General features: G+C 45.5%; 2 protein-coding genes across 5 annotated transcripts in view; one reads left to right on the forward strand and one right to left on the reverse strand.

The window, feature by feature from the left end:
• Positions 1-4,244: 4,244 nt before the first annotated feature.
• LOC139421843 (E3 ubiquitin-protein ligase RNF170-like) lies at positions 4,245-11,957 on the reverse strand. 4 transcript variants are annotated; one of them, XM_071172968.1, is made up of 8 exons: positions 11,897-11,957; positions 11,173-11,339; positions 10,888-10,966; positions 10,542-10,653; positions 6,985-7,058; positions 6,632-6,763; positions 5,691-5,969; positions 4,245-5,134 (listed from the first exon to the last, which is right to left on the reverse strand). In XM_071172968.1, exons 2-7 carry the CDS (start codon positions 11,313-11,315, stop codon positions 5,700-5,702), a joined length of 810 nt encoding a protein of 269 aa, XP_071029069.1. In that variant the 5' UTR covers positions 11,316-11,339; positions 11,897-11,957; the 3' UTR covers positions 4,245-5,134; positions 5,691-5,699. The 4 variants fall into 4 exon arrangements, with proteins under 4 accessions (XP_071029069.1, XP_071029068.1, XP_071029067.1 ...); XM_071172967.1 differs by having other exon boundaries at positions 4,245-5,531; XM_071172966.1 differs by having other exon boundaries at positions 4,245-5,567.
• Positions 11,958-12,444: 487 nt separating this feature from the next.
• LOC139422662 (protein Hook homolog 3-like) overlaps positions 12,445-22,899 on the forward strand; it is a 65,089-nt gene continuing 54,634 nt past the window's right edge. The window contains exon 1 of the mRNA XM_071173835.1: positions 12,445-12,795. Within this exon, the coding sequence (XP_071029936.1) occupies positions 12,739-12,795 (57 nt within the window). The 5' untranslated portion in view covers positions 12,445-12,738. The remainder of the gene's footprint in view (positions 12,796-22,899) is intronic.

Below are 22,899 nucleotides of genomic sequence, written 5' to 3' on the forward strand. Positions count from 1 at the left end.
CTTATCGTAAGAGTAGGGGTGTTAACCCTGGTGTCCTGGCTCTCTGGGGTCATTAAAGATCCCATGGCACTTATCGTAAGAGTAGGGGTGTTAACCCTGGTGTCCTGACTCTCTGGGGTCATTAAAGATCCCATGGCACTTATCGTAAGAGTAGGGGTGTTAACCCTGGTGTCCTGACTCTCTGAGGTCATTAAAGATCCCATGGCACTTATGGTAAGAGTAGGGGTGTTAACCCCGGTGTCCTGGCTAAATTCCCAATCTGACCCTCAAACCATCACGGTCACCTAATAATCCCCAGTTTACAATTGGCTCATTCATCCCCCCCCCCCCCTCTCCCCTGTAACTATTCCCCAGGTCGTTGCTGTAAAAGAGAACGTGTCCTCAGTCAACTTACCTGGTAAAATAACTGATAAATAAAAATATACTATCACTGAAACCAATATTTACTTCCAAGTATTGCAGCGCTAACAACAAAGCTAGAGCTTCTGGGTTGCATAGTTAGCCTGACATTTGTTAAAATGTTTGTGAAAAATAACAAACAGGATGGTCCACTCTTGTCCTGCTGCAGTAGAACAGCACCAGCACCTCTGGCACTAGCATCTACCTCAAGTTTAAACGGTTGTTCAAAATCCGGAGCAAGTACAGGGGTACTACATAAAAGTGCTTTAGCAGTATCAAAACCTATATGTACATACCGTATCCACCTCAATTACCTGGTACCACTACACATTGACTGAGTACTGGTACTCCCTGTATATAGCCATGTTATTACCTGGTACTCCCTGTGTTACCCTGTTATTACCTGGTACTTCCTGAATATAGCCATGTTATTACCTGGTACTCCCTGTATACAGCCATGTTATTACCTGGTACTCCCTGTATATAACCATGTTATCACCTGATACTTCCTGTATATAACCATGTTATTACCTGGTACTCCCTGTATATTGTCATGTTATTACCTGGTACTCCCTGTATATAGCCATGTTATTACCTCCTTGTATATAGCCATGTTATTACCTGGTACTCCCTGTATGTAACCATGTTATTACCTGGTACTCCCTGTATATAGCCATGTTATTACCTGGTACTCCCTGTATATAACCATGTTATTACCTGGTACTCCCTGTATATGGCCATGTTATTACCTGGTACTTCCTGTATATGGCCATGTTATTACCTGGTACACCCTGTATATAGCCATGTTATTACCTGGTACTCCCTGTATATTGCCATGTTATTACCTGGTACTCCCTGTATATAGCTGAGAGAGGCTGGACTGAGGGCTTGTAGGCCTGTTGTAAGGCAGGTTCTCACCAAACATCACCGGCAACAACATCGCTGGACCAGACAGGACTGGCAAAAATCACGTTCTGTGCGTGATTTCCTGCAAGACAGGATTGTCAGTGTTGTGCCTGGCCAGTGAAGAGCCCGGATCTCAATCCCATTGAGCACATCTGGGAGCTGTTGGATCAGAGGGTGAGGGCTTGGGCCATTCCCCCCAGAAATGTCCGGGAACCTGCAGGTGCCTTGGTGGAAGAGTGAGGTAACATCTCACAGTAAGAACTGGCAAATCTGGTACAGTCCATGAGGAGGAGATGCACTGCAGTACATAATGCAGCTGGTGGCCACACCAGATACTGACTGTTACTTTTGATTTTGACCCCCCCCCTTTGTTCAGGGACACATTATTCCATTTCTGTTAGTCACATGTCTGTGGAACTTGTTCAGTTTATGTCTCAGTTGTTGAATCTTTTTATGTTCATACAAATATTTACACAAGTTTGCTGAAAATAAACGCATTTGACAGTGAGGCAACATTTTTTTTGCTGAGTTTATTAACTTGAAATCCAATGACATGAGGTATGTGTTTGTGTGGGGGGGGGTCTGGTGTTGAAACAATATGATGTAGGGGGGGTCTGGGGTTGGAACTCAATAGGAATGTCGGGGGAGGGGGTCTGGGGTTGGAAATCAATAGGAATGTCGGGGGGGTCTGGGGTTGGAAATCAATAGGAATGTCGGGGGGGGGGGGGTCTGGGGTTGGAAATCAATAGGAATGTCGGGGGGGGGGGGTCTGGGGTTGGAAATCGATAGGAATGTCGGGGGGGTCTGGGGTTGGAAATCAATAGGAATGTCGGGGGGGTCTGGGGTTGGAGCTCAATAGGAATGTGGGGGGGGGTCTGGGGTTGGAACTCAATAGGAATGTGGGGGGGGGGGTCTGGGGTTGGAACTCAATAGGAATGCCAGGGGGGGGGGGGGGGGGGGGGGGGAGTCTGGGGTTGGAACTCAATAGGAATGCCAGGGGGGGGGGAATCTGGGGTTGGAACTCAATAGGAATGCCAGAGGGGGGGGGGGGGAGTCTGGGGTTGGAACTCAATAGGAATGCCAGGGGGGGGGAGTCTGGGGTTGGAACTCAATAGGAATGCCAGGGGGGGGGGGGGGGGGGAGTCTGGGGTTGGAACTCAATAGGAATGCCAGGGGGGGGGGGGAGTCTGGGGTTGGAACTCAATAGGAATGCCAGGGGGGGGGGGGGAGTCTGGGGTTGGAACTCAATAGGAATGCCAGGGGGGGGGAGTCTGGGGTTGGAACTCAATAGGAATGCCAGGGGGGGGGGGGGGAGTCTGGGGTTGGAACTCAATAGGAATGCCAGGGGGGGGGGGAGTCTGGGGTTGGAACTCAATAGGAATGCCAGGGGGGGGGGGGGGGAGTCTGGGGTTGGAACTCAATAGGAATGCCAGGGGGGGGGGAGTCTGGGGTTGGAACTCAATAGGAATGCCAGGGGGGGGGAGTCTGGGGTTGGAACTCAATAGGAATGCCAGGGGGGGGGGGGGGGAGTCTGGGGTTGGAACTCAATAGGAATGCCAGGGGGGGGGGGGGAGTCTGGGGTTGGAACTCAATAGGAATGCCAGGGGGGGGGGGGGGAGTCTGGGGTTGGAACTCAATAGGAATGCCAGGGGGGGGGGGGGAGTCTGGGGTTGGAACTCAATAGGAATGCCAGGGGGGGGGGGGGGGAGTCTGGGGTTGGAACTCAATAGGAATGCCAGGGGGGGGGGGGGGAGTCTGGGGTTGGAACTCAATAGGAATGCCAGGGGGGGGGGGGGAGTCTGGGGTTGGAACTCAATAGGAATGCCAGGGGGGGGGGGGGGAGTCTGGGGTTGGAGCTCAATAGGAATGCCAGGGGGGGGGGGGGAGTCTGGGGTTGGAACTCAATAGGAATGCCAGGGGGGGGGGGGGGAGTCTGGGGTTGGAACTCAATAGGAATGCCAGGGGGGGGGGGGGGAGTCTGGGGTTGGAACTCAATAGGAATGCCAGGGGGGGGGGGGGGGGAGTCTGGGGTTGGAACTCAATAGGAATGCCAGGGGGGGGGGGGGGAGTCTGGGGTTGGAACTCAATAGGAATGCCAGGGGGGGGGGGGGGGGAGTCTGGGGTTGGAACTCAATAGGAATGCCAGGGGGGGGGGGGGGAGTCTGGGGTTGGAACTCAATAGGAATGCCAGGGGGGGGGGGGGGGGAGTCTGGGGTTGGAACTCAATAGGAATGCCAGGGGGCGGGGGGGGAGTCTGGGGTTGGAACTCAATAGGAATGCCAGGGGGGGGGGGGGGGGGGGGGAGTCTGGGGTTGGAACTCAATAGGAATGCCAGGGGGGGGGGGGGGGAGTCTGGGGTTGGAACTCAATAGGAATGCCAGGGGTGGGGGGGGGAGTCTGGGGTTGGAACTCAATAGGAATGCCAGGGGGGGGGGGGGAGTCTGGGGTTGGAACTCAATAGGAATGCCAGGGGGGGGGGGGGGGAGTCTGGGGTTGGAACTCAATAGGAATGCCAGGGGGGGGGGGGGAGTCTGGGGTTGGAACTCAATAGGAATGCCAGGGGGGGGGGGGGAGTCTGGGGTTGGAACTCAATAGGAATGCCAGGGGGGGGGGGGGGAGTCTGGGGTTGGAACTCAATAGGAATGCCAGGGGGGGGGGGGGGAGTCTGGGGTTGGAACTCAATAGGAATGCCAGTCTGGGGGGGGGGGGGGGGAGTCTGGGGTTGGAACTCAATAGGAATGCCAGGGGGGGGGGGGGGAGTCTGGGGTTGGAACTCAATAGGAATGCCAGGGGGGGGGGGGGGAGTCTGGGGTTGGAACTCAATAGGAATGCCAGGGGGGGGGGGGGGAGTCTGGGGTTGGAACTCAATAGGAATGCCAGGGGGGGGGGGGGGAGTCTGGGGTTGGAACTCAATAGGAATGTGGGTTGTAGCGTTTTTTTTTTATTTATTTTTTACACATTTCTTGAAGTCTAGCCCTTAAACTAAAATAGATGCAATCATTTTAATCTGTAACAAATGTCATTATTTTTGTTAACATAAGTCTACGGTTTTCTTTCCTCATTAATAATAATAATAATAATATTATTTCACATTATTAATCCTTACACATAAGATGATGAGATAACAGTCTCTTTTTACATGCCACAGTCATGCTACAGGGTATTTATACAAAGACTAGATGGAATCCAGCAGCAGCTTGGTAACTAGCCAATTCCTAAAATAATAATACAAATCATTTAAAAAACACACACACACACTTTCAGATTCAAAAGATTACATCTCAACTGATAAGACAAGCAGACATTATGACTTGTCTGAATATTAACTTTAGGACTCTCAATCATTGACCTTTTGATGCCAGCAGACACATTAACTAGTCCCCACTCTTTTGCATGGTGGAACTCCCAGTCCAAAGAAACAGACACAGAGCACCCTCTTCACCGAGGGCCTTTGACCTGAAACTAATCGATTATAGGACACTGGTCCTGGCATTGTGTCTAATATAGTCCTGAACAATCAATTTCTGTGCAGTCGAGCGGACAATGAAGTTTGAATTGAATGGGGGTCCACCACCTCTCTTCATCACCCTGCCAGTCTCTGGGTCACCACCTCTCTCCATCACCCTGCCAGTCTCTGGGTCCACCACCTCTCTCCATCACCCTGCCAGTCTCTGGGTCCACCACCTCTCTCCATCACCCTGCCAGTCTCTGGGTCCACCACCTCTCTCCATCACCCTGCCAGTCTCTGGGTCACCACCTCTCTCCATCACCCTGCCAGTCTCTGGGTCACCACCTCTCTCCATCACCCTGCCAGTCTCTGGGTCACCACCTCTCTTCATCACCCTGCCAGTCTCTGGGTCACCACCTCTCTTCATCACCCTGCCAGTCTCTGGGTCACCACCTCTCTCCATCACCCTGCCAGTCTCTGGGTCACCACCTCTCTTCATCACCCTGCCAGTCTCTGGGTCACCACCTCTCTCCATCACCCTGCCAGTCTCTGGGTCACCACCTCTCTTCATCACCCTGCCAGTCTCTGGGTCACCACCTCTCTCCATCACCCTGCCAGTCTCTGGGTCCACCACCTCTCTCCATCACCCTGCCAGTCTCTGGGTCACCACCTCCCCCCATCACCCTGCCAGTCTCTGGGTCACCACCCCTCTTCATCACCCTGCCAGTCTCTGGGTCACCACCTCTCTCCATCACCCTGCCAGTCTCTGGGTCACCACCTCTCTTCATCACCCTGCCAGTCTCTGGGTCACCACCTCTCTTCATCACCCTGCCAGTCTCTGGGTCCACCACCTCTCTCCATCACCCTGCCAGTCTCTGGGTCCACCACCTCTCTTCATCACCCTGCCAGTCTCTGGGTCACCACCTCTCTTCACCACCTCTCTCCATCACCCTGCCAGTCTCTGGGTCACCACCTCTCTATACATGATAGAGATATAGATGAACAGAAGCAGGATGATGAAGAAGTCGTCCAGGAAGCCTAGCAGACCGAACAGAGCCTCGGGGATGAAGTCCAGAGGGGAGATCAGGTAGGTCAGAGCCCCGATCAGACACAGCAGGACACGGATCCGGAACATCCAGAACAGGCCCCCTACGGAGAACATCTCCCTGAAGAGGTGGCGTAGCAACGTGGGGACGTCACGCAGCCGGTCCATCAGCTGAGAGCAGGGAGAGCAGTGGAGTTAAACATGTGTTTAAGCAGTAACATATAGCCTGGTCCCAGATCTGTTTGTGCTGTCTTGCCAACTCCTATGGTCATTACCTAGCCTGGTCCCAGATCTGTTTGTGCTGTCTTGCCAACTCCTATGGTCATTAGCTAGCCTGGTCCCAGATCTGTTTGTGCTGTCTTGTCAACTCCTATGGTCATTACCTAGCCTGGTCCCAGATCTGTTTGTGCAGTCTTGCCAACTCCTATGATCATTACCTAGCCTGGTCCCAGATCTGTTTGTGCTGTCTTGCCAACTCCTATGGTCATTACCTAGCCTGGTCCCAGATCTGTTTGTGCTGTCTTGCCAACTCCTATGGTCATTACCTAGCCTGGTCCCAGATCTGTTTGTGCTGTCTTGCCAACTCCTATGGTCATTGGCACGTAATACAGTTTAGTGAGATGGTAAAACATATCTGGGACCAGGCTACCGTAACCATAGTAATGGTTAATTATGACATCACGGCACAGAATGGGGAGTGAGTAACTATGATTTTAATTGAATGAATAAAATCAGTTTGCAATTTGGTATAGACTCTCTCTCAGTCTATCCAGTGATAACAATTCTCTCTAAGTGCATGAGAGACAATACTTAAGGTGGCAAATTAAACTCACAGATCTGGGTTGTCCGGAGAACCTGCGGTTGTAGTCGCCGAGATCCCGGAGGATGAGGAGCGGTTCAACCGTTCCATCCTGTACCTGCTGAGGGGACACTTGCTCGTGGAAAAGCGGGAACAACAGGGTCACCTGTTCACATAGGAGAGAAATGTTTGGTGAGAACAACTGCGCTACAACCCATCTGTTGGAAATGTTATTTTTTTTATTTCAGCATCCAAAAGAGAAACACAAAAGAATAGAAAAAGGTACTGTTTTGTTTTCAACAATGTGTGGATCAATTGTATTACTAAGTGTGTGTGATAATACATGTGTTGAAAGTAGGGAAAGTTGGAGGCAGCATTTAGTCTCACCATTTGTCTGCAGATGGGACAATTGATCGCACCGAACCATGTCCCATATCTCCAATACGCAATTATACAAGAACCTACAAGAAATAAAGGAAAACTTGATCAAATCCAGATGGATCTATCCAATAGCTTAATCATTCAATAGTTGGCCTGGTTCTAATTCCTTGTTCGTATGGCCTAGAGCAGAGCTGTTCAACCATGTCCCCGGAGAGTTACCCTCCTGTAGGTTTTCCTTTCAACCCCAGCTGTAACTAACCTGGTTCAGGTTATCAACCAGCTAATTATTAGAATCAGGTGTGCTAGATTAGGGTTGGAGTTAAAACCTACAGGATGGTATCTCTCCAGGAACAGGGTTGGAGTGAAAACCTACAGGATGGTATCTCTCCAGGAACAGGGTTGGAGTGAAAACCTACAGGATGGTATCTCTCCAGGAACACGGTTGGAGTTAAAACCTACAGGATGGTATCTCTCCAGGAACAGGGTTAGAGTTAAAACCTACATGATGGTAGCTCTCCAGGAACAGGGTTGGAGAGGCCTGGCCTAGAGTATGTGAGCAGAGTTGAGAGGTCAGAAACCCCTTGCTCATGGAGCTCTGCTTGCACACTGCGGTCCACGTCCTTTCCAACCTCTGGGGCTCAACCACTGGGGCTCTCTCATGCCGGCCCTGGAGAGGGTGCGTCACCTGAGTGGGTTGATTCACTGATGTGGTCATCCTGTCTGGGTTGGCACCCCCCCCCCCCCCCCTTGGGTTGTGCCGTGGCGGAGGTCTTTGTGGGCTATACTCGGCCTTGTCTCAGGATGGTAAGTTGGTGGTTGAAGATAGCCCTCTAGTGGTGTGGGGGCTGTGCTTTGGCAAAGTAGGTGAGGTTATATCCTTCCTGTTTGGCCCTGTCCGGGGGTGTCCTCGGATGGGGCCACAGTGTCTCCTGACCCATCCTGTCTCAGCCTCTAGTATTTATGCTGCAGTAGTTTATGTGTCGGGGGGCTAGGGTCAGTTTGTTATATCTGGAGTACTTCTCCTGTCCTATTCGGTGTCCTGTGTGAATCTAAGTGTGCGTTCTCTAATTCTCTCCTTCTTTCTCTCTCTCTCTCGGAGGACCTGAGCCCTAGGACCTTGCCCCAGGACTACCTGACATGATGACTCCTTGCTGTCCCCAGTCCACCTGGCCGTGCTGCTGCTCCAGTTTCAACTGTTCTGCCTCATTATTATTCGACCATGCTGGTCATTTATGAACATTTGAACATCTTGGCCATGTTCTGTTATAATCTCCAACCGGCACAGCCAAAAGAGGACTGGCCATCCCACATATGCTCTCTCTAATTCTCTCTTTCTTTCTCCCTCTCGGAGGACCTGAGCCCTAGGACCATGCCCCAGGAATACCTGACATGATGACTCCTTGCTGTCCCCAGTCCACCTGGCCGTGCTGCTGCTCCAGTTTAAACTGTTCTGCCTTATTATTATTCGACCATGCTGGTCATTTATGAACATTTGAACATCTTGGCCATGTTCTGTTATAATCTCCACCCGGCACAGCCAGAAGAGGACTGGCCACCCCACATAGCCTGTTTCCTCTCTAGGTTTCTTCCTAGGTTTTGGCCTTTCTAGGGAGTTTTTCCTAGCCACCGTGCTTCTACACCTGCATTGCTTGCTGTTTGGGGTTTTAGGCTGGGTTTCTGTACAGCACTTTGAGATATCAGCTGATGTACGAAGGGCTATATAAATACATTTGATTTGATTTGAGCGTAGCTCAGTGCTTTCTGTGGTGGAGGAGGGGCAGCCAGCGAAAACAGAGTAATTTTCTCTAGTTGCGCCGTGATTGGCTCAGTGTCACTCATGGGAGGATGAATGAAAGAACAGCTATTTCCATGGTAAAATGTTATGGGATACATTTATCCATTGTTTTTGATTGCAGGCCACTCTGGTAGGCCTACATTATGATCAAAAAGCCACAGTAGCCTACTCGTCCACTGTTAAAACTGTAACTTAAAGCAGGTACAGCCTCAGTGTTCACAGTAAAACTGTAACTTAAAGCAGGTACAGCCTCAGTGTTCACAGTAAAACTGTAACTTAAAGCAGGTACAGCCTCAGTGTTCACAGTAAAACTGTAACTTAAAGCAGGTACAGCCTCAGTGTTCACAGTAAAACTGTAACTTAAAGTGGGTACAGCATCAGTGTTCAAAGACTTTGAACTACTCCCCTCTGGGCGCAGGTATAGGGCACCCCTCAGCAGGAAAAACACAACTAGAAAATAATTTGTGCCAGGTGTGATATCCCTCCTAAATAGCTTGGGCGTATGTTCCTATCGACCCGGTAAGGCCAGCAGGTTAATGTTCCTATAGACTCAGTAAGGCCAGCAGGCTAATGCTCCTATAGACTCAGTAAGGCCAGCAGGCTAATGCTCCTATAGACTCAGTAAGGCGGGGCGGCAGGGTAGCCTAGTGGTTAGAGTGTTGGACTAGTAACCGGAAGGTTGCAAGTTCAAAACCCCCGAGCTGACAAGGTACAAATCTGTCGTTCTGCCCCTGAACAGGCAGTTAACCCCACTGTTCCTAGGCCGTCATTGAAAATAAGAATTTGTTCTTAACTGACTTGCCTGGTTAAATAAAGGTGAAATAAAATAAAGGCCAGCAGGCTAATGTTCGTATAGACCCAGTAAGACCAGCAGGCTAATGTTCCTATAGACTCAGTAAGACCAGCAGGCTAATGTTCCTATAGACTCAGTAAGACCAGCAGGCTAATGTTCCTATCCACCCAGTAAGACCAGCAGGCTAATGTTCCTATCCACCCAGTAAGACCAGCAGGCTAATGTTCCTATAGACTCAGTAAGACCAGCAGGCTAATGTTCCTATAGACTCAGTAAGACCAGCAGGCTAATGCTCCTATAGACTCAGTAAGGCTAGCAGGCTAATGTTCCTATAGACTCAGTAAGACCAGCAGGCTAATGTTCCTATAGACTCAGTAAGACCAGCAGTCTAATGTTCCTATAGACTCAGTAAGACCAGCAGGCTAATGTTCCTATAGACTCAGTAAGACCAGCAGGCTAATGTTCCTATAGACTCAGTAAGACCAGCAGGCTAATGTTCCTATAGACCCAGTAAGGCCAGCAGGCTAATGTTCCTATAGACTCAGTAAGACCAGCAGGCTAATGTTCCTATAGACTCAGTAAGACCAGCAGGCTAATGTTCCTATAGACCCAGTAAGACCAGCAGACTAATGTTCCTATAGACTCAGTAAGACCTCAGTAAGACCATATTGGTATGTAACTGTTATGAAAGTTGTATTGTCAATTTTGTTTAGTTATTTATACGCCACTTTAAACGTGTACATGACACTGCAACAACATTTCCCCACTGTGACAAAGTCAGTAAAGTAAAGAGTTCCTGAAGTGAGCGCTACTGGAGTAAAACTGGAGCGGGTGAAGAGGCCTACCTCCAGCCTTTGGAAATCTCGCTCCAGTCAAATTGGGCGCGCTCCCCTCCTCGCTCCGCTCACATACTCTGCTATGGACCCTGGTTCTGATTCCTTGTTTCAATCAGTCGAGTGCGACAGCCAAACTTACCACAGAAGAGGTGGCCACAGTTGGTTTCCACAGGCAGCACGGCCTGCTGTAGACACACTGGACAGGACATGTCTGTATAGAACTGTCGCCTGGGTTCAGCTGGTTCAGCTTCCTGAGGGACAGAGAAAGCCAGGGATGTGGTATGATACTTTCATGGAGGAGAACGTAGTGAGATACAATACCAGGGTCCTGTTCATTAGGACACACACAATATAAAAACGTTTTGAAATGGATTAAACTAGTCCGGATAGTCCCTCTTTGTATCAGTACATTGTCTTCCATTTGGTGCCTAATGAACATGACCCAGAAAGTACAAAGGAACAGTTACAGAGGCAGATGTTCATACCTGAGATTCGGACTGTAGCTGTTGCCGGACGGCACGGACATGTTCCTGGTTCTCTGGGTGGATGTTATGCTGCTCATTTCTGCAGGTAGAGATGTGTAGAATAAATAAATAAAAAACATTTAGGTTCAGATATTAGAAACACGCCAACTACAACATTCATTGGTATATCAGTTGAAAACAAAATACATGTTTGATTTAAGTAATTCACTTTTTTTTTTATAATTGGTTACAAAAAAAACATCACAACACCATTTATTCCCATAAGAATGTCAACAATTACTAGACCTGCAGAGCAGAGTTACCAGTCCACACAGGAACGTGACACTGAGAACGACCACAAACAAGACGGGGTTGCTGACTCCTTCTATGAGTGAGTCTTCATCTTGCAGCAAATAGTCCACCTCGCCACATTCATTGTTTCCATCCATTCCACTTAATCATATCCTATAGAACTGGTTTAGAACAGAGAGAGTAAATATGAGTCACTTCCAGCCCAAACTCCCCCTATCCAGATAGCTATAGTGAGGTAACGTGTCTATTGTGTTATTGACTGTATGTTTGTTTATGTGTAACTCTGTGTTGTTGTTTGTGTCACACTGCTTTGCTTTATCTTGGCCAGGTCGCAGTTGTAAATGAGAACTTGTTCTCAACCAGCCTACCTGGTTAAATAAAGGTGAAATAATTAAATAAAATAAGTTTAAAAAAAAAAAACGTTACTGTTAGCTAGCTACAGAACGCAAACCACAACGCAGAGCCAGAGTTTATAGCTAAATATGACTTAGGCTATATCTGTAGTACTGCTAAACTATAGCCAATGCAGATATAAGAACGAAAAGGGGCTATATAAAGTCAGGTATGTTCATGTTTACAAGCTAAATGTATCACCCTATCCATTGGGTTTCCACTAGAAAGCAAAGCCACAAAGTCAACATTTGAAAAGAAAAATGTGTTTTTTGGTCATAATTAAGGTTAGGCTAAATGTTAGCAGTATGCTGAAGGTTATGGTTACCTGTCCATTGCACTGAAGTACAATTAGAAAGATCCATTGGAATTGACTGCTCCACTTCCGCATTCTTAGAAAGGTCTTTTTCCAGCCTTCCTCTAAATGGCGTCCCAATTACTGCCTGCTCTAAATTCAACCTAATGTATTTATTCACATTTTCATGGAATAAATCAGTCAATATTTTTTTGTACTTCTTCACATATGCTTATGATTATTTTGATTTCTTTATAGGTATTCTGGACTAACTAACGTTGATAAAGATGGTTGATCCTATTCAGGCTCGATGTTTCCCCGAATTCAGAGTGGTATCTTTTTTGGTTTGCAGTAGATAACACAGCCACAAAGTCAACATTTGTTATATCGTAAAAAAATAAAGAAAGTCTGAAAACAAAAATGAGCTTTTTGGTCTTAATTAAGGGTTAGGCTTATCAACGTGGTTAATGTTAGGTTTAAAATCGGATTTTAAGAAGAGAAACTGTAGAAATAGGCAGAGTTGAGGACTTTGTGGCCGGGGTAACTAGTGACGACCATCCCAGCTGGTTGGAAAAAGCTTGACAGAAGGGGTGACCGACCGGTAGATGTGTCTTAACGTCTCTGTTTATGATTAAATAACATTTACTTTTGACGTTGTATGCATTAATGCAAGTGAAAACAGCGTCGGACCGTATCCGTCCTGTCGGGAAAACCGATTAGTTAGCTTTTTACAAATAATAATTCCTCGTTTTGGTTATCCAGTTGATCAGACGTGTCAGTCTTGTTGATTTTTTTTATCTCGATAGCTGGCTGGCCATTTTCAGATAAAGAAGGGCGATCAACGTGGATTAACTGGACCTGTTACCTACAGTACGATGAGTACCTTGGATTCTGTGGATCGAGTTGAACTGTGCGAGAGCCTTTTGACATGGGTACGTATACATTGATTATCTCGGTTTGATGAACGCTTGTAGACAAAATGTAGCTTTAGCTAGCGCTAAAATCGAGTCTACCAAACCTAGGAAAGTTATGTTAGCCAACGCGTTACCTATATATATATATATATATATATATATATATAACACACAGCTGTCTGTGCGGGTCGCTACACAGACAGGACCTTAAAATCATATATATATATATATTGTGTAGCGACCCGCACAGATAGCTGTGTGTGTGTGTGTGTGTGTGTGTGTGTGTGTGTGTATATATATATATATATATATATATATAACTCATGTCTGGTTGTTAAAATACTAATAACTGATAACTAACGTTAACTAATTGTCTATTCTAGTTAAGGTAACAAGCATAGTTAAGCATAGTTAAACTGCTGGCTATATGACTACTGCTTGAGGATGATGACAGAGTTTAAAACGCTGTCATCAAACTCTGTCATCGTCCTCAAGCAGTAGTCATATAGCCAGCTGTTTAACTATGTTAAGTACCTTATTAACAAGGGTAGACGATTAGCTATCAGGATTTCTAACAACCAGACAAGATAAAACTCTAGTAGCTAGTTTACATAAGTTAATCAGAGATGTTGAAGGATACACCCCCCCCCCCCCCCCTAATTACTAATTACTAAAAATGTAATGTTTAATTGATAAGGAAGTTGACTGAGACTTTGTTTTCTATTTGACCTTCTGTCCAGCTATCATAACAAACAGTTGTATTGTCAATTTAGTTTTGTTATCATAACAAAAATGTTGACGCATACTGGCCACAAAAACAGTGAGCGGGCCCAGATGTGTCATAGGGATGAATAGACACAGGTCTATTGAAAGTTCCCGGTGTTGTGTTGAAAGTTGTTGAGTTACCAAAATGTAGATTGTGTAGCCTGATATGGCTTGGTTAGCTAGTTTTAATTTATATTTTTATTCGGACGAAGCAGGTACAAAGCCGAGGTAAAAGGTACAACACTGCTCAAAAACATTTCTCATAAAAAAAAACAACACATCCTCCTCTGAGTCGTCGTGGCTGGGGTTATCTGTCCCTGAGATTGGACATTGGACATCACTGTGACACTGTGATGTCTCTTGATATTGGGGTGTTTTCAGATGCTTCTACCGCACCATCAATCCTAAACTGATCATGATGATTGGGTGTGATTTTATTTATTCCATTAAATAGCTAAGTAAAAACATTTTTAAAAAGCATTGTACGTTACTGGTCCAAAGCTAGCGAGCCACAGACAGTAGTTCAAATGCATTCATATTGACAAGATAAACCTTAACTGGCGGGCTATGTCTTTTAAAGAAAGATAATAGAACTAGTTGCTCCTGCTCCTTTCTCTGGAAATAATATGGTTGGCTCACATTCCTCAAATAGCTGTTAGCATTGATGCTAAAAAGATACTGAAGGAGGCCACCACTCACACAGTCAACAAGAGAACGTTGTTTTCCTCTGTCAGCAAGCATTGTATTACACTTGCAAGCATACACACAGGAGCCTAGGCCATGTCGCCGAAGCCTGAACCCTGGAAAGTGTGGGTTTACTCAAGTATTCTCTAAAATTTCTCCTCTGCAGGAAACTGGTGTCAAGGGGACTGGGCCTATGCCATTGTTTTGAGCACACTCATACCAAGTTGTATTTTCCTTATTGGGACAACTGGGAAATAATGGACAGTAATTAAACAATTTAATCTCCCTAAATGAACTGCAGTCTGTTGTTCTGAATTATTATTATTATTATTTTTTTTTTAAATTTTTTTGTTGAATTTTTACCCCCTTTTTTTCTCCCCAATTTCGTGGTATCCAATTGTTGTAGTAGCTACTATCTTGTCTCATTGCTACAACTCCCGTACGGGCTCGGGAGAGACGAAGGCTGAATGTCATGCGTCCTCCGATACACAACCCAACCAGCCGCACTGCTTCTTAACACAGCGCGCATCCAACCCGGAAGCCAGCCGCACCAATGTGTCGGAGGCTACACCGTGCACCTGGCAACCTTGGCTAGTGCGCACTGCGCCCGGCCCGCCGCAGGAGTCGCTGGTGCGCGATGAGACAAGGACATCCCTACTGACCAAGCCCTCCCTAACCCGGACGACTCGTCGCCCCACGGACCTCCCGGTCGCGGCCGGTTACGACAGAGCCTGGGCGCGAACCCAGGGACTCTGATGGCACAACTGCTGCAGTACAGCGCCCTTAACTACTGCGTGTTCTGAATTATTATTAAAAGGGGTTGAGCAGCAATGCTGGATGAAACCCTATTGTATTTGTTGCCGTTCGTTATCAGGTGTTCAAGCAGCGACGCTGGTGAAACCTTGTTGCTGTTCGTTATTAGGTGTTCAAGCAGCGAAGCTGGTGAAACCTTGTTGCCGTTTGTTATCAGGTGTTCAAGCAGCGAAGCTGGTGAAACCTTGTTGCCGTTTGTTATCAGGTGTTCAAGCAGCGAAGCTGGTAAAACCCTATTGTACTTGTTGCTGTTCGTTATTATTCAACAGGTTCTTCTCCCAAGGACATTAACATGCACATTCCTGTAAGATGGTAAGGCCCAGAAGGGTGTAACTTGGCATGATGGTAAAGGGCCAAGGACCACACCCTCTCATGCCAAGTTCCCACATGGTGGCGCTATAATAGATTGAAAATGCTAACTTTGATAGGTCACACCCCTCACCACGTTTGACCTAGAGTCATGAAATTCGGGTACATGGGTCACAATCCTCACAAGGAACAAATTTGCCTCAAGGACCCGTAAGGTCGGCCATGATGGATTTTCCTCCATTCAGAATTTTGTGATAAACACTTAAAATAAAAATAAATAAAACTCCTCTGTTACCGAATGACTGGTCTGCACGAAACCTGATATGTGGCATCTATGGAAACGGTTCTCCCAACCCAATATTTTCCAAATTAGTACCTAAAACAACATGGCCACTGTTGACCAATAAGCCTTCACATGGGTGTGGTCTGGCACATAAATGCATATAAATCAGTCAAGGATAGTCATATTGTAACAAAATTTAGTACACATGTTCCAGACAACGGTCAATACTCAACATATGTAAGCACATTCAGATCGATCACACAGGCACATGTTTATATCTCTTGATGTGTTTGAGTCAGTGATGGAATTTGGCACACATGCTCAGGGATATGAGTCTAGTTAACCTGTAGAGTATCGCTAAGTTTGGCTGCATGGTAGGGCTGGGCAATGTGTCCAAAATGTATTAGGGTTATTTTTGACGGTGTTTGATATCGAATGTTTTTGAATAATCAAAGTTCCACATTTTTCTTCATGAGTAGTGCGTGACCCTAGGGTGGCAACACATACATTCTAAATGATTTTCAATGGGTATTTTTTGGGAGATCCCGATTGGAGCAGCGGTCTAAAGCACTGTATCTTAGTGCTTGAGGCATCCCTACAGACATCGTTGTTCATATCCAGGCTCTATCACAACCGGCCGTGATTGGGAGTCCCATAGGGTGGCGCACAATTGGCCCAACGTCGTCCGGGTTTGGCCGGTGTAGGCTGTCATTGTAAATAAGAATTTGTTCTTAACTGAGTTGCATAGTTAATTTATGTTCAATTTAACCAAACATCTTTTTCAGCATTTTCCTCAATTTCTGCATTTCCTGCGCCCATTTGAGATCATGTCCACACTGCCACGTAGAGCTACACGACATGGGCAAACAATCTAGGTCTTATTTTTAACCAAATGTTGCAATTGCGATTTGACTTGTGATTTAGAGCAGAACTGTTGGAATCATGGAAATAGAATGATTGTTCAAATTCTATAGTTAGAACATAATAGTGGGCACTTTTGAATACAGTGTTTGACATGACAGCAAATGAAAATGCCAGGGAGGAGTTATTGTGACAGGGTAGGAACCAAAGTGTTGACAAGTGTTTCCTAGGGGGACCTATAATCTTTGGCTACATTGAATGTTTTCTCTTATCTACTTCATGTAGCTAACATATTCTTGCTTCACTTATTCCTCTCCTGATTTAGAAGATACTGTTGCACAAAAAACATGAAGATGTAGACCTACATCATCACTGGTATTATCAGGCTGTATAGCTATTTACAATTGCTTAGACTCAGCATATTTATTAGCATTAGCGATTAGCCTTTGCGGCTAACAAGCTTTAGGCCCAACTTACTAAGAAAATACAAATGATCTGTTTGCAGATGTAAGAAACTATTTATAGATTTATATTAAGAAGCAAAGTGAAAACCTCATTGTTGTCATGATCATTGTTGCATGTGCTGCATTGACCATGCAGACTGAACGCAAGTATCTCGTGGTCGAAGGGACAACCATTGCGCTCCTTGAGTGACAGGGGGCGGGGCTAGGTCTGTGTGGCATGGAGAGAGAGATGACTCAAGTAGCGAAGTAAACTATAAAAATGGACATTTCTCACGGCGTATCACATTTTAACAAACCATACATTCAAATACCGTTATAGAAGGTAAAGTTAAGAACCCAAATCTGTCAATGCATTAATACTGGTATATCGTAAAATACAGTATACCTCCCAGCTCTACTGCATGGTGGCGCTGTTGGACAGAAAGTAATTCATGCAACTTTTTGGTTCATAGCGGCCATATTGTTTGAGCTAGAGTCCTGGAATACATTGTTGTTGAAGATGGGGATCCATAGATGTTATATACCAAATTTGGTGCTGATGGGTCCAGCACACATCATAAAAAAAATTGTCCAACATGCATATTGCACGATCAGTTTGATTCCGAGTTCTGATATTTGGCAAGCGTGGTAAGCGGTACCGAAGTAGCTTATCCTAGGGCGATGTGTCACAGTAGTCCCATAACTGAAACCTGGCATTGCTGCTTGCAGCTAAAAATGTTTTATTTTCTTGACAAGCTGTTTTTATTTTTTTTTGGTACACAAACGGAGCCATTTGGTCAAAAAGCATGACAGTGATGGGCCTATAGGGTGCGCCGTTGTAAGCAGTCTTTAGAGCTCTGCTACCTGCCCCAGCCCGATGGGTCCCGGGTTAGGGCCGGGTAGGGACTTTTTTTCATCAATAACTAGGGTACGGGTATCACAAAATGTATTACTTACATTTTGAAACTGCTCTGCAGCACAGTCCAGTCATATCTAACTAAGTTCATAACATGGTGTTAGAAGTGCTTCAAACTTGTCAAATATAAGAGAGACGAGACATATTTCACAGAAAATATTGTTTCTAGAGTTTTTTGTTTAGAGTGATGAAAAGTATCTAACTGCTCTCGCTGTCTTCGTTGAGTGAAGCAGCCCAAGCGAAGCCATTGCAATGGATACTCACTTACTCAGAGCCGCCGTGAGCAGAGTGCATGCAGAGCGAGCTGCATGTGCCCAGGGTGACAGACTGAGAGGAGCAGCTAATGGATTTACTAACGGAGGAAGTTGTTTCGGGCCAGGCTTTAAATTTGGCAGAAGCAATCGGGCCTGTGTAGGGTACGGCCTGAATTTAGCTGGTGTGAGCTTAAAATGTATTGCCGTGCAGGACTCTAGCAGTCTGACTTGCACCCTCATCCGTTGCCCTGTTTGACTTAAAATAAAAAAAGTTAAGTTAGCGGTGTTAAACGTTTTTAAACAAAATTGGGATTGTCTCTCCCCCTGCTCTCGACCCGCTCCACTAAAGTCATGTCGATGTGAATGGGGGCGATTTGGCCCTCCGTTTTCTATAGTCCTCAATCAACTCCTTTGGCTTGTTGAGGGAGACGTTGTTGTCCTGACAACACACTGACAGGTCTTTGACATCCTCCTTATAGGCTGTCTCATCGTCATCGGTGATCAGGCCTACCACTGTCGTGTCTTCTGCAAACTTAATGATGGTGTTGAAGTCATGCGTGGCCACGCAGTTGTGGTTGAATAGGGCGTACAGGAGGGGACTAAGCACGCACCCCTGAGGGGCCCCCGGTTCTGAGGGTCAGCGTAGCAGATGGGTTGTTGCCTACCCTCACCACCTGGGGTGGCCCGTCAGGAGGTCAAGGATCCAGTTGCAGATTCTAACATTAAACAAAAGTCTCCAACTATTGTTTGCCCATCCAACTGGACTTATTAAAGCTGATGGTCAAATGCCGACCCTTAACTCTTGGGAGGTAATCTGTTATCGTGACTGCTGTATATACAATGCATTTTCCCTCGACAATCTACACATAATACCCCATAATGACAAAGCGAAAACAGGTTTCTAGAAATGGTGGCACATTTATTAAAAATTAAAACCTTATTTACATAAGTATTCAGAGCCTTTGCTATAGCCTTTGCTAGAGCTCAGGTGCTCTTTCCATTGATCATCCTTGAGATGTTTCTACAACTTGGAGTCCACCTGTGGTAAATTCAATTGATTGGACATGATTTGGAAAGGCTTACACCTGTCTAAATAAAGTCCCACAGTTGAGAGAGCAAAAATCAAACCATGAGGTCGGAGGAATTGTCAGTAGAGCTGCGAGACAGGATTGTGTCGAGGCACAGATCTAGGGGAGGCGAAAACCTGAGAAAAATCCATCCAGGAAGGGGGATTTTTTTATGTTTGTAGTTTTCCATTGAATGCCAGTACAGTATCCATTGACTTAAGACTCAAATTGAACTTCCTATGGCTTCCACTAGATGTCAACAGTCTTTAGAAATGGTTTCAGGCTTGTATTCTGAAAAATAAGGGAGTAAGACCACTCTGAATGAGTGGACATTGCAGTGTCCCAGAGCTTTTTCATGCGCCCGACCGAGAGCGCGCCTTTTTTGTTAACCTTTTATATTGAGGATGTTATTGTCCGGTTGAAATATTGATTATTATGACTAAAAACAACCTGAGGATTGATTATAAACATCGTTTGAAATGTTTCTACGAACTTTACGGATACTATTTGGATTTTTCGTCTGCCTGTTGTGACTGCGTTTGAGCCTGTGGATTACTGAACAAAACGGGGGTCTTTGGATATAAACATGGACTTTATCGAACAAAAGGAACATTTATTGAGTAAATGGGAGTCTTGTGAGTGCAACCATATGAAGATCATCAAAGGTAAGTGATTAATTTTATCGCTATTTCTGACTTTTGTTACTCCTCTACTTGGCTGCTAACTGTTTGTAATGATTTGTCTGCTGGGCGCTGTTCTCAGATAATCTCATGGCATGCTTTCGCCGTAAAGCCTTTTTGAAATCTGACACCGTGGTTGGATTAACAAGAAGTTAATCGTTAAACCAATGTATAACACACTGTTTTTATGAATTTTTATAATGAGTATTTCTGTTTTTTAATTTGGTACTCTGCAATTTCACAGGATGTTGGCCAGGTGGGACGCTAGCGTGCTGCTAACTGTGTTACATGTTCTCAATATTTTAAGATACTAATGTTGTATACTGTGAAACGCTACCTACAGCACTAGTGTTATTGAGAGATAAACATGGTAATGCTTTCACTGATTGCACATAAATTAACATTGTTCCTACATGGTGTGCTTGCTTTGTTATCCAACTTATCTTGTCCTTTGTGTCATCCTGTGAACCCCGTTCATTGCTGCTTGCAGCTATATTTTTTGGTAACATTTTCCCTGGGAGTTCCACCCATCCGCTCCACCCATCTGTTTCCTTTCATTTAGAATTGTGTGTGGATGTGGAGGATTTCCTCATTTTAGCTTTCTCTCAGATGACAGTGAGGCTCTGCCTAGTGCAGCTCATTTAGAGGTGAGGAGAACTAAACATACTACAAACAGATGTGAAAAACGGAAACTGAATTAAAACAAAAAGAGATCAGTCATTTTCAAACAACTGAAACAGACAATATGTCTGTTTTAAAAACGAGCTCCTTGAGTGCCAAGGCCAGGGGCTTAGAGGTTATACAATAATCTGAATAAGATTAGCAGATGAATTAGGATTTGATCGGAGTACGTTAACATAAGAATGCGGATGGGCCTTGTACCAATCTATGTTTCTTGGAGAGGATATTGCTTATAGGGTGGTTGGGGTCTCCTATGCTGACTATTATTGTCTGGCTCACCCTCGGCCTCTGCAGCACGCGAGGGCAAAAAATGTAAAACCCCACACCAATTTTGTCAACATGTACTCTAATGGGTCGTCTAACGAGCTGGCGGTCACTCATCACCTCCATGCTAATCCACAGCAGGGTTTCTATTAGCCAGCAATTGCCGGCTTTTGGCTGATCATGAAAAGCTGTTAAAACTGATAGAAACTGATAGAAGCTGATAAAACTGACCTGAAGAAGAAAAAATCCCAGTGGTTTTATTCACTGATGTAAATACCAGTCAATGTAAATAAAATTGACTGTCATATTTCAGTATATTGGCTCATTTGCATAATGTAATAAAACTAACACAACTAAACTAAACTTTTCAGGACCCTGTCTTTCAATGATAAATTGTAAAACTCCAAATAACTTCACAGATCTTCATTTGTAAAGGGTTTAAACACTGTTTCTCATGCTTGTTCAATGAACCATAAACAATTCATGAACATGCACTTGTGGAACGGTCGTTGAGACACTAACAGCTTACAGACGGTAGGCAGTTAAGGTCACAGTTAAGAAAACTTAGGACACTAAAGAGGCCTTTCTACTGACTCTGGAAAAACACCAAAAGAAAGATGCCCAGGGTTCCTACTCATCTGTATGAACGTGCCTTAGGCATGCTGCAAGGAGGCATCTGGACTGCAGATGTGGCTAGAGCAATAAATTGCAATGTCTGTACATTGGAATGGAGCACAGAAAATACAGGAACTGGAGGGGTGGAACTGGAATGGAGCAGAGAAAAGACAGGAAGTGGAATGGAATGGAGCAGAGAAAAGACAGGAACTGGAATGGAATGGAGCAGAGAAAAGACAGGAACTGGAATGGAATGGAGCAGAGAAAAGACAGGAACTGGAATGGAATGGAGCAGAGAAAAGACAGGAGCTGGAATGGAATGGAGCAGAGAAAAGACAGGAGCTGGAATGGAATGGAGCAGAGAAAAGACAGGAGCAGGAATAGGATGGAGCAGAGAAAAGACAGGAGCAGGAATGGAATGGAGCAGAGAAAAGACAGGAGCAGGAATGGAATGGAGCAGAGAAAAGACAGGAGCTGGAATGGAATGGAGAAAAGACAGGAGCTGGAATGGAGCGGAGAAAAGACAGGAACTGGAATGGAATGGAGAAAAGACAGGAGCTGGAGGGGTGGAACTGGGCAAGAAGAACTGAGACCCATATCAGAGTCAGGGCATGACCATGACCATAACCAGGACCATGACCATAACCAGGACCAGACCGCTTTCAAGGGCAGCCAAGCAACTCTGTATCTGACAGTGTCATGCTTCATCACTTACACTCACCTGCAATTTGAATAGTCTTTACCAGGGGTATTCGGCCTACCTGTTTGGGGCCTTTATGTTCCACTGGGGTCATTCCACTTCAAAAAGCACCAAAAAGAGGATTTTGTCTCCCACCGTCTGATTTGTTTTGAAATGGTTTCTGTGGTTAGTTACCGATATGATTATAATTCCTGAAACATTATTTTGTTTAAATATAATTTGATCACTGAGAAATTAGTCTAGGAACTGATTGCACCCAAATTGGCCATTTTGAAATTATAGGATTCAGATAGTATTCAATGAATATAGTACCCAACATCCGATTTGGACCAAACTTCTTCCTCCCAAAAGTCACCCATGGACCCCTCATTACAACCCCAACAAGCAGTATACAGTATCAGTTCGAGCTGGGCGATAAATTGCCTGAATTGATGCGATAACAATAAATAGAACATTAAGTTTATGTTCACCATATTATTTTTTTAATTATCATTTGAACTACTACTACTACACTACTACTACTACTACTACCTCTACTACTACTGCTGCTACTACTACTGCTGCTACTACTACCACTACTACTACTACTACAACTGCTACTACTGCTGCTGCTACTACTACTACTACTAGTACTACTACTAGTACTACTACTGCTACAACTACTACTACTGCTACAACTACTACTACAACTGCTACTACTGCTGCTGCTACTACTACTACTACTACTACTGCTACTACTGCTACTGCTACTACTACTAGTACAACTGCTACTACTACTACTACTACT

Source organism: Oncorhynchus clarkii, chromosome 12 (genome assembly GCF_045791955.1).
Source record: "Oncorhynchus clarkii lewisi isolate Uvic-CL-2024 chromosome 12, UVic_Ocla_1.0, whole genome shotgun sequence".
Taxonomy (NCBI): domain Eukaryota; kingdom Metazoa; phylum Chordata; class Actinopteri; order Salmoniformes; family Salmonidae; genus Oncorhynchus; species Oncorhynchus clarkii.